General features: G+C 42.7%; 1 protein-coding gene across 3 annotated transcripts in view; it reads right to left on the reverse strand.

Moving 5' to 3' along the window:
• COL25A1 (collagen type XXV alpha 1 chain) overlaps positions 1-4604 on the reverse strand; it is a 441964-nt gene extending 437360 nt beyond the window's left edge. Inside the window, exons 1-2 of one of the 3 annotated variants that reach the window (XM_040966695.1) lie at positions 4000-4325; positions 2985-3054 (exon numbers count right to left, since the gene is read on the reverse strand). In XM_040966695.1, coding sequence (XP_040822629.1) covers positions 2985-3054; positions 4000-4296 — 367 coding nt within the window. In that variant the 5' untranslated portion in view covers positions 4297-4325. Of the gene's footprint in view, positions 1-2984; positions 3055-3999 lie in introns of all 3 variants that reach the window. The other 2 variants (XM_040966694.1, XM_040966696.1) reach the window with 2 other exon arrangements.
• Positions 4605-12304: the final 7700 nt, after the last annotated feature.

Here is a 12304-nt window from a genome sequence, read left to right on the forward strand (position 1 = left end):
TACCTGAAAGTCAATTACAGAGATGTGGGAGAAACTTCTTCCATCTGCTGGTTTACTATCCAGATGGCAAAAATGGCCAAAGCTGGGTTACGCCAAAACCAGATTCTTCCAACCTCTCAAATCAGTAGCAGGGGCCCAACACGTCAACCATCTTCAGCTGCTTTTCCCAGTTCATTAGCCTGACAGGGAGCTGGCTCAGAAGTGAAGCAGCTAGGACACAGACCCCTAGGGGATGCCAGCATCACAAATGGCAAATTTTTCTGTTACACCATGATACCAGTCTCCCACTCTCTATTCTTCATTAAACTCTGGGCTTACGAGTTTGTCAAATATGGCCATGGATCCCAACTTTGCCTAGAATGTTAAGTGAATCACTTCCTGTGAATACCAGTTTCCTCATCTGTGAAATTATTTTACCCATACTTCACTTGCTGGATAGTAAGGAAATCTAGAGACTACATCTCCACAGGTAGAGTCATTCACTAAAGTGTCTAGCATCTCCCTGCTGCCTCTGAGCTCCCTGGCTGTGTGTGTTTCATTTACAAAGTCCATGATTTCCTTAGAGCCGACCTGGATAAACCTCTTAGAGCTGGCTTCTATCAAAAGCAATTATCATGAATGTAAACAACACACAGTGCTATTTCTTCACAATCAGTCTCTGGCTCAGTAATGCAGACTGTCAACAAGAGTGTCAACTTCAAGGGGTGGGCATCTGTCCACAGGAACTGAGCTGAGGTCATGTACTTGTCTCGCTCTGCCCTACCAACAGATGTCTGGGTGACAACTCTTACTGCAAACCAGAGTTATAACCAAACCATGCGGGAAGGGCCCCTCTCCTTCCTTTCTAGCCCTCTAGGCCAGTCTGTTCATTTCCTAAGACAACACCTAACTAACCAAAACTCAAATAGTTTTCCCCAGGACACTATTTTCAATGTAATGCCTTTGTTTTTATGATGCCCAGTTATTTCACAAGAAGGAGGGGTTCCTGTAGTAGAAGTTTGTCAGTAAGAAACCTGTTTGATGCTATGTCAGAGCATGCACACCTTCCAAGGGTTACCTCTCAACTTGCCAGGTCAACTCTGATGCAATGTGGAGCTCTAGTGGCGACAGAAAAGTAAAGCAGCTGCTCATGACAGCCAACAAAAAGACCAAGGAAATCACAATTCGTTATTAATTCGTTATTCAGTTCACATGTTGGGATGAGTATCCAAAATCTTTCAAGATAACATAAATTCTAAAATGTAACAGCTTTCTTACAGATTACAAGTTAGACTTCAATAACAATCACAACATTAGGCAGCAATTACATCTTTTTCAAAAAATAGACATCAGTGCTATGGATGTTGTTATTCTACTTTCTACCAAGTTCACCAAGAACTGTAATAATTTAACACCAGCTACTTTTCACAAGATTAGCAAAAGTTCTGTACCCAAAACATGCTGAACTCCCACTGGTGTGATCAGTGAAGACCTCTACCAACAGTCGTGAAAATTCAAGTAATCCTCAATCTATGAGAGGATTGGGACCTTGGGAGTTAATCCCCGTACCCAGTAAACTGTCTTCCTTGAATATCTGACTTCTAAGGCTTCCCCAAGTGAAAACAACTAAGGAAGAATCCTACAATGGCAAATGTTAATCCTGTCTTCCTGTTACCTGATGCATGTCTCCTGATCAAAGACCTACATTTAAAAATTACAGCTCCATTATGATCAACAATGGGACAGAATACATACACAGTAAAGATTTTATGATGTACAACCTGGAGTTGACATTTAAAATTTCTAAACATGGCACTTGATTTTACTATGCCAAAACAAATTAAGAAAAAATATCAGCATATGACAAAAAAAAAAACCTTTCCATATAAATTAAGGTATGAATTAAAAACTGGGACTCAATTCTGAGAAATACGTTGTTAAGCATCATTCCACTAACACCAGAATGTACTTACACAAATGATGATGGCTACACCATCACTAGGCAATGTAATCTTCTGGGCTCATCAGAGTATATGTGATGTATTACTGAAACATTATAAAATGTATGACTGTATAAATGCCTACCGTGTTCCTGAACATGAAAGAAACACATCCTATGTGTGAAGACAAAAGAAACTAAACCATTCATAAATGTACTAACAGCATTTATCTGAAATAAATATCTCAAGTCATCTCATGGGGATTATGATAGCTTGTATCTTCTTACTCCATCACACATTTCCCAGTGGCCATATTTAGAGGCTTCTGAAATATTCGTTTCATGGATCAACCACCACTAAGGCTCAGAGGTCTGTGAGGAAGATTTCATGAGTTTTAATCATCATTGTGTCTCTTCTCTGTACTTCTATGTTGTCATTAATACAGTTCCCTAAAGCTACTCAGAAAAATGGCAACCATATAGGAATCTTTTCTGAGAAGGCTCTGTAAATGATTTGGTTTGTAATGAAGACACTCCAGATAAAGAATTTCCTTTTAGTCCTTACCTTTAGTTATAGGCTAGAGGACCTTTGATAGCCTAGAACAATGCAGGTCAAGAAAAAAAAAAGTGAAGAGTAGAAGTAGATTCCAACAATCATATGCAACATGGAACAAAAAAGAAACTTACACCGACTGCAACGATTGAGTCACCAAAGCATTCAAATCTAACAGTTCTCTAACCTACCACAGGCATTATCAAAACACAAAGACTATGTTTCAATTCGTAATTCTAAGAACTTTGGCCTTTATTCACCATCTTGCCTGTATTTTCCTTAGTCATTATCTGTCTCTTGTTTTCCTTCCCACAACGACTTTACTATGCTTCTTAAAAGAATATTTGAGGCTCTATTTGCCATCCTTTCACCGGAGACATGTTGATTTTATTAAAGCAAGTTGGGTCTGCATTCTTTCTTCACTATTATTACAGGTAGAGTTGACAGACACAAGACCGTTGTTTTAAAATGTTCTGCTCTGGCGAAAGCCCTGCTAAATAAGTTTCATTTTACCTGCTGGGCAGTTGCATTCTGAAGGTGCGTCTCTCGCAATTCTTATTTTAGCCATATGTTCATAGGATTTCTGTAGGAAGAGAAGTATTAACAACCATCAGTAGCGTTGTGGAGAATTAGGGACTTGTCTGGCTGGATGCCCAATTCACCAGCATTTCATTGCCTGCATAACTAACATGTACATGTTCATTTGGACTTGAGTCAAAAGGCAACAGTACAAAAGCTCTAAAACATAAAAATGGCCATGGACGTTGTCTTAACGTTGTTGGATTTATTCCATATTTTTCTCCATTCTTCAACAACTATCACCTCTCCCTTTTCCGCAGCACACACTCTCACTGCACAAACCCGGCACTGACACTGCAGTTCTAGGTAAGCTGCAGCTTACCAGAAACAGTATTTCATATATGAAAGTCAACTGTATTCTGGTGTTGTGTGGCAACCACTGCCAAACAGCTTCTCTGTTGGGAAAACAAGTTTCAGAAAATCTCCGAACTCGAAAGCCATTCTTACACATACGTTCTTTCCAACTACCAACTGCAATGGCTTTGCATCCTTTAACCAAAACTAGAGTTTAAAGAAAAGTTTAAACACTTGATATGTAAATGTTCGGCTGCACAAATTATTTATTTTGATCATAGGACATTTTCGTGTTTTATAGTGATTATTTTTTTTTTTTTGGTATATTCCTAATACCTACGACCCTAACCTTCTTCAACACAAGGAAGTTACCTATGTTCTGCAGGAATGTCCGCCATACAATTGGAAGAGAATCACAAGAGACTACAGAACTAGAACCCATCCCCCCTTTAAGACCCATCAGTGTTTACCAAGAATGAAGAATGAGGTGGCATTATCAAGGGACGTACAGACACAAACACGAACTACAAGGAGTGCAGACCGACGCCTAACAGTGCACACAGTCAAGCACGCAGAGAAGGTAGCCGCAGGTCGCACACAGCATTCCGTCTTTACAAGAGGATACCCACGTGCGAAATACCCCAACCTCTCACACCTGAGCCAGAAGGCGCTCCACTTTCTCTTGCACCATGGCCTGGAGCTGATCCTGGGTATCAGGCAGCAGACGAATAGAAGGGGCCCCTTTGACGGTTTCGAGAGCGGCGATCCGCGCCTGGAGGTCGTTGGTTTTCACCCCCAGGTACAGACAAGCCAGGACGGCGACCACGGACAGGAGGGCAGCCAGGACGGCGCACGGAGGCACGGCCGCAGAGCAGCGCTGCCCGGCGGGACTCGTGTCCGCAGGTCCGGGCTCTCGGCCCCCTCCTTTCCCCGTGTGTTTCTTCACCAACATCTTGGCGGGGGTCGGCTGCCTCGGCGTCACCTCCCTCCAACAATCGTAAAAGGAAAGAAAAGGGTGAGTCCTCCAAAGTTCAGTACCGGTAGCAGCCCAACTAGTTGGCGGCACGGGAGCGGGCGCGGAGAGAGACCTTGGCTTGGCTCAGCGTCTGGACCAGCAGGCGAGGACCATTCTCCGCCTTCTTCCCTCCTCCCAGCACCCTCGGTCCGTGGACTGGGTGGCGAATGAGTGAAGAACTGAAGGGAAGCCCACCGGGAGACCTCCTGCGAGGTCCCCGGGAGCGAGCGCTCTCGGTCTGAGGGACAGCGGGCGAGGGGCCGCCGCGCGTCCCGCCGCGGAGCGCGGACCTGTTGCTTCCCGCTACTTGGTGTAGGTCCACCCAGTCGGTGACCTGTTTCCCACCTGGCTGCTGCTGGACGCAGGCAGGCTGGCTGGCCGGGAGAGGAGAGACCACGAAAGCGCGGCGCCAGGCAGTGCTGAGGAAGACAAGCCCGAGACGGCCCGAGCTGCCGCTGCCCGGCGTGTCTCCGCGGCCCCGCGCCGGCGAGCCTTAAATACCCTTCGGGATGCTCGGGGTGAGTGCGCGCGCCGCGAGCGCGGCGTCCCTCCTCCCCGACCCCCGCCCCGGCGCTCCCGCCGCCCAGCGCCCCCTGCGCCCGGCCCGCGCGGCCTGCCTCATTATCATAATATATTCACCTTCGCCCGGCCCGCCGCGAACCGGGGATCCGGATTAGCATAATGTATGCACATAGCGAGAGTGACCGTCGTGATTGGACGGGCCCCGGGAGACCCCGCCCCCTCCGCAGGGTAACTTTGCAGTCCCCCGAAGGACACCTCTCGGTCCAGGGCCTGGGGCCGCAGCGAGGTCGGAGGTGCAGGACGCGCCCCCGGCGCCTGGCTCCCAGTCAGGCCAGCGCCCCCTGTATCCCGGTGGAAAGGGGGGAAAGGGCCTCCGGGACCGGAGCAGTCTCCACTGTCCCTAGCTCCTGCGCTCTTGCGCGGCCTTTCCGGTCCTCCCTTACCTTCCCCACTCGCCCCCAGAGAAAAGCTCTGCCCTCGTCTGGCGTTGGGGTCCACATCCTCACTTCTCCCGCAGCCCGCGCATCCCCGCCCCAGGCAAGTTCTCTCCTTTCCCTCCCCTTCCCTGGCTCGCCTGTCTGCCCCGGGCTGTGTCCCCCTCCTCCCTGCCCAGGATTCCCGCTCTGAGCCAGGGTGCTGATGCGTTTCCCTGACTCCCTGTTTTGTGGGATGGAAAAGGCAGTGGTTGAGGCATACACATTTCTCAGGATTTAGGCAGGGACTGCTAATAAGGTCGATTTTCTCTCTTCTCAGGCTCTGTCCCCCATTCAGTTCCCTCTGGATCGCATTAGGAGGTGAGATTTCAGAAATTTGGTAATAAGTAGCATTTTACATTGGATTGGCTTTGGGGGTAGACTCCCAAGTTTGACTCCAAACAGAATACCACAAGTTTTTCCTCTCTAAGCCCGTTAACCTCCAATGGTTGCTCACTGCTGCAGGTAATGGCTAAATATGACACAGGGTGACAGCATTAAAACATGAAACAGTGGTCACATTAGAAGCAGTGAACCTTGCTGCCACGTGGAGACTGAGATGTCTTACCTGCATATTACGTAGTCTTGGTCACAGGCTGGCCCTGGAGATGTAACCTCCGTGTCACCTGAGACCCAAACATACCAATTCCAGAATCCCAGCACAGCTTTTCTGAGTTAGAAACTGCTGCTGAAATCAAGAGCTTGGCGATCACGGTTTTAACAAACTCTTCTTCCATCCCAAATGCATAAGAAACACTGTGTCACACTTCACAAAATGTGGTCAAAATACATTATTTTTTCATTTGAACCTCAGAACCCTGTATTGCCAGTGAGGAATTGCTGTCCTGGTTTTATATATCAAGAAATATTTTTCAGTGTATCTTTAATTGTAATTAAATGTGTTTCCAAAACCAGGGCCCAAGTCATCACTACAAGGTTTTTGTTGTGTCAGCTCTTTCTGATTTTCCAGTCACCTGTAATTGTTTCTTTGTTTCTCCCCTACAGACTTCTCCTCCACCTGTGGCCACTGGTTCTCTGTCTTATGTGGCCATCTCTTCACACTGTGTATACTTCCACTGGTGGAGTTCCCAATTGCCACACTTATACTGATGAATCATCAGTTCTTGCAGCCTCAGATCCAATTCCCTGTCTGCCATCTCCACTAATAATCCCAGCTTCACCTGTCTCTTAGCTCCAGACTCTGCTTGTCTTTTGGTTAACAAGCTCAATGAATGAAGCTGCCTTCATTTGGCTCCCCAAGCCAAACTACCCGGTAATAAGTCCTGGCTTCTCCCTGGCTCTCCTCTCCTCTCTCTGAATTTCTTCAACACTTTCCCACTGTGCTAACCTAATGTCTTACAACACCCCCCCCCAAACCCCACCACCAACTCCATCACCTGGCATCCGCCATCTCACTAACCCTTTCTCCTTCACACATTCTCCCAGCCAGTTTCTGGAAAATATGGTGACAAGACACCCTTCTCTTAAAATGTCAGCAGAAAAGGACTGATGCTGACAGTCGGTTGCACATTGAATGTGGATGATGCAATGTTCTTATTGTATGTTTTGTGTAAATTAGCCATGAGAAGGAACATTAACAACTCTGCCGAGCTCTCAGAACTATCAGATCTTAGTGGAGAGATAGAGTAGGGATTTTGTGGATTTGGAGCCTTTATCCAGAGGATTACATTTGCCTTATGTCTTTGGTGGGCACAATGCCTCAGAAATGTACCAGCCATTAGTGCTAAGATTTCAAAACCCAGTAGATTCTCTGCATCAAGCAGAAAGAATGCATGGATCAACAAAGCCCCAAGGGTTTGAACCCATGCTGTGCCGTAGATTCATCTGCACACAGTTGTTATTTGGGTTTGTATGTAGAGGATTCAAAAAAGATAAAAATAGAACTCAAATCGTCATAGTCCAGCTGACTTCAATTTGGCTCAGACTGATACTGATAGTAGTAAAAAAGGAGGCAGCTGATCATGCAATAGTCTTGTGTAGGAAGAATAATGAACCCCTGAAGAGGTCCATGTTATAATCTCAAAAACCTGTGAATATGGTCTATTACAGGACAAAATATATTTACAGGTAATTCAGTTAAATTTCTTGAAAATGAGAAATTTTCTTCAATTATGTGAGTGGAATCAATTGTATCAGCCAGGAAGGGTCTTATTCCTAGAAAAATATCTTTGGCAGCTACCTTAATAAAGGGAATAAAAGGATTTATTTTAACTCATGGTTCTGGAAGTTTACAATCCAAAATCAGGAAGGATTCCACTCTTTCACTCTCTAGCAATGAACCATCCACTGGCAGAGTCCTGAGATGGCCCTGGACGCCATGAAATAAGAAATAGTGCATGTATATGTCTACATGTCTCTGTCTTCTTAAAATGCCACAAGGATTCAATCACAGGGGCCCAACCTGAACAGTCTAATGATACAAGCCACTCACTTTCCAATGACCCCACTATAATCAGATTTTCTGTGTTAGTGTCACTCACTTTAAGGCTTGTGTTTTAAACCCAATATTCAAATTCTAACATCAGTATAATCATAATGGTGTTTATAAGAGGAAGGCAGAGTCTCAAAGTAAGAGGAGATGTGACAACAGAAGCAGAGGTTAAAGTCTGACTTTGATGATGGGGAGGGACAAAGACCAAGGAATATAGGCGGCTTCTATAAGCTGGAAGAATGAGTTGTCCACTAAAACTTCCAGAAAGAAAGAGGCCTTGCCAGTACCTTGATTTTAGGACTTCTAAGATAACTGCAATGTAGATATTTTTGTTGTGTTGAGCCACTAAATGTGTGGTCATTCAACAACCAAAAGAAACTAATACAGTCACAACCATACCAGAAAGTTACCTGCTATAGCAGCATACATAAGTATTGAGACCATCATTGTACCTGTGTAACTCCAGCAGGCCCTACAGTAATAAATTCTTATCTCTCAAATAGATGTTTCTATTCCATTGACACATACTTTGAGAAAGAATTAGAGAAACTTGCTGTCTGCCTTGTCATGTAAAATTAGCATGCTCTTTACAGAGGGATATTAAGCCAAATAAAAGATGCTCTGCTTCTTTCCTGCCTCCCACTGATAGACCTCAAAAGCAATAAACTAACCAAGCTGTACAGCCACCCTCATATTTCCTCCTGCCTTGTGAAAGCTTAGCCAAGATGCTGACCCAGGATTCATTCTTATTTCTAGTATTCCTGGTACCAGTTGCCAGGTTCCCAGCATAAAATAAACAAAGATTTCTGACAGAGAGGAAGAGCTGGAAGTTAACATGAGAAAGAAGATGCCTGGGAAAAAAGCAAGAAAAACAAAGATGAAGAGACAAAAATGAGATGGTAGAGGCAACAAGATATTTAAGCGAGAAGTATTGGTTTTTGTGAGAAGGCACACTCTCTTGAGAGGCTGATTGATAAGGGCTATAAAGCAAAGAGTCAAGAAACTAAAATATACTGGAAATGTTGATGTTTTCTATGCCTTTGGAAAGATTATCTGATGCAAGGAAGTAGCCAGGATACTCATGTTAAGCTGTTTTTAGATAGTAATTATAGAAAAAAAAAGGCTTTAAATCAGACAAAAAAAATGCCTTTTAGCATCATTAATTTTTGAGACTAATTTCTTACAAAGTTAACCAGAGTTTGCCACCAAAGTTGTCAGAAGGAAACTGATGTATGAGGAGACTTGTGGCCATCTTTGTAATCATGATTTTCTGATGTGGTCACTAAGTAGCTAATTAAGAAAACATGGTGGGTGATGTTTAGCCTGGTGGTGAGGATAACTGTTGAGATGCACATGTGTTGAGACCCCACCATGCCTGGATTTAATTCTTGGCTTGCACCTCTGACTCCAGATTCCTATTGATGCACACACTGGGAGACAGCAGTGATGGGTCAAGTAATTGGGTCTCTGCCACCACATAGAAAACCTGGATAGAGTTCTTGGCTCCTCGCCCAACTCAGCCATTGAAGGAATTTGGAGAGTGAGTTGGGAGATGAGAACTCTCTTTCTGCCTCTCAAATAAAGACATAGGTAAGTGATTATTAATGGCCACATAAATCATGTGTGGTATTTAGCATGCCATTTTAGAAACTTCAATAAATGAGATTTCAAAGAAACATCTCTTAAGAAGACAATTTCCCAGAGTATGAATAACAAAGAGTTAAGTGAACTGAAGATTTCAGATGCTCATCACCAGACATATTTCAATAAATCACAAATTATAAATATGTTTCAGAGCAGAAGAGCAGACAGGCTGAGAAAGCCCCTCTCAGATGAAGGAACTGATCCCATCTATAAAAGCCTGGTTAAGCAAGTGGCTTACAACTCTACGAATCCAATAATCCGAAAAACCGTACCCTCCAAAATCACAGTCCTCTGAGCAGCTAGTCACATGTTCGCTGCTTTGTTTTATTTAAAGGGAAGAGGTTAAAAATTCTCTCAAATCATAAATAACAAGACAATAACCCTATCTAATGGGTGATTCCTAAATTTTCCAATTACATTGCTAATTCAAATGATGACTTTTTAAAAAACTTCCATATCAGTCTTTGTGTGCAGCTATGTACAGAATGCAAGTTTGTATAATGGAATCAGCGCTTGGTGAAAGACATAGACTTGAAGGCCAGACTGCCCGGGATCGTTATCCAACTTTATCATTTAACAGCTACAGGATTTGGGGTAAATTGTTAACCCAAGTTCCCTAATTTGTAAAACAAGGACAATAAAACTCATCTATTAGCATTTTTTACTGTAAATAGATGGGATGGCATGTGAAAGCAATGTAATACCTGGTATGTATTAAGAGACGCTTAATACTTCTTACTTGTCTTACTTCTCCTACCTTTATTATTATACAGTTGATCCATAGACACTGAAAAGCAAGAAAAGTGTGTTTCTATCCATGGAGTACCTAGTTAGCCTAATCTTGATTTTGGTACTGCTTCAGTTTAAAGAAGAGAAGAGCATGGCAGAAACCTTTCAAGTATTGGATGATTTAAAAAATTCCCTATGCCAGCTAAAAATTGATACTTCATATCATTTTAGATTTATTTTCTCTGTTCTAAAACTTTATATAAACAAAAGCTTATGATATATGTTCTTACCTGCCTGGTATCTTTTTCCCAAAATAATGTTTTTAAGACTTATCAGTTTTGCATATATTTTATTGTGGAGTAATACTCCATCATTTGACCAAACCACTACTTTACCTGTCCAGTTGTTGGTGAGCAGAGATGCTTCCATTTTTTTATTATATAGATAACACCACTTTAACTATGCACAACCTTGTATATTTAAAGCATAAAGAATATTTCATTTATGGATAGCAAATTAGCAGATTTTTTAACAATCAAAAGAACAAAAAGATGACTCTATCAGATAGAGAGATACAGTTTTCTAGTATCTCAGAATTAGATACTAACAACAATAACAACAAAAAGATAAAGAGCATAGATGCAGGCCTACACTTAGACAGGCACTTGAAACAGGCAAGAAATGGTGCCACAGAGCTGGGCAGAAAGCACGCACTTATCGTTCAGTTGTGCTGTGCATTCATTCACATAGGGAAAAATGAAATGGAGTTCTTTCTTCACAGAGTAAACAAAAAATAGAGGGAAATGATGCATGAGCCTAAATACAAAAGGTAAGAACTTAAAGCATTTATATGATAATAGAGGAAAACACCTATGAGATCTTGGATTCAGATAACACTGTCTTACATAAAACACGTGAAGAACATCACTCAAGAAAAGATAGATCAATTGGAATGCATCATATTTTTAAAAGCCTAAAATGAATTAAAAAAAAGCAACACATAAAATAGAAAATGATGTTTGTGAAACACAGAAATAAAAAATACTATTATGTAGAATATACAGATTCCTTAACAATGAGAAAAGTCAGACAAAAACAAAGTTGAACAAAACCTTGAGTAAGCACTTTTAAAAGTAAAAAGCCAAAAATAGCCAGTATTTAAACATGTTGAACTCCAAAACTAGGCAGAAAAATGCACATTGTAACCTCTATATGATCCCACAACTTGCTCTCCAGATTGGCTGAAATGTGAGGTAGACAGCAGCAAACACAAGCAAAAAATGTTTCCGCTCATATGCAAACGTGGAGCAACTGAACAGACTGCTGGATGCAATGTAAAGTTACACAGGCTTTTTAAAAAACTGAAAACCTGAACACATGCAAAACCTTTGTTTGAGGAGACCACTAGAGAAAGATTTTGGAAATTCTGTAAACCGTTAATAGATCCATAATGATCTTATAGGAGACCTCAAATGGGGTCTAGCAAGGCAAATGTCATTGGAAGGTGTAAGACTTGTATTATGCTGAAGCAGGCATTGTAATGGAGTTTCCTGTGTCCCCATGAAAAGTACAAAAGTGTCTCTTTTTTTTAGGATTTATTTATTTTTATTGCAGAGAGGAAGATCTTCCGTCCAATGATTCACTCTCCATGTGACCACAACGGCCGGTGCTGAGCTGATCCAAAGCCAGGACAAGAAACCTCCTCCAGGTCTCCCTCATGCATGCAGGGTCTCAAGGCTTTGGGCCATCCTCTACTGCTTTTCCAGACCATAAGCAGGCAGCAGGATGGGAAGTGGAGCTGCTGGGATTAGAACCGGCGCCCATAAGAGATCCTGGTGCATTCAAGGCAAGGACTTTAGCCGCTAGGCCATCGTGCTGGGCCCCAAAAGTTTCTTAATAAGCTATGTGACCTATCTAGAAAGACTGTGTTCAGAATCTTAAATCTGCCAACAGGTTTCTTTTTGCAATGTATAATGAAATATAAAACAAGACAGTTAACAAAGAGAAGCAATGGGTTGTTAGGATTAAAAATTCCCAGCTTCACTAAACGGCAAATGACACCAATATTGAGAAATTACTTTGGGATATCATTAGACTCAGAGCCACTCGGGAAAATAGAGAAGCT

The sequence above is a fragment of the Ochotona curzoniae genome, unplaced genomic scaffold (genome assembly GCF_017591425.1).
Source record: "Ochotona curzoniae isolate NIBS_2020 unplaced genomic scaffold, NIBS_Ocur_1.0 scaffold_4506, whole genome shotgun sequence".
In the NCBI taxonomy this organism is placed as follows: Eukaryota; Metazoa; Chordata; class Mammalia; order Lagomorpha; family Ochotonidae; genus Ochotona; species Ochotona curzoniae.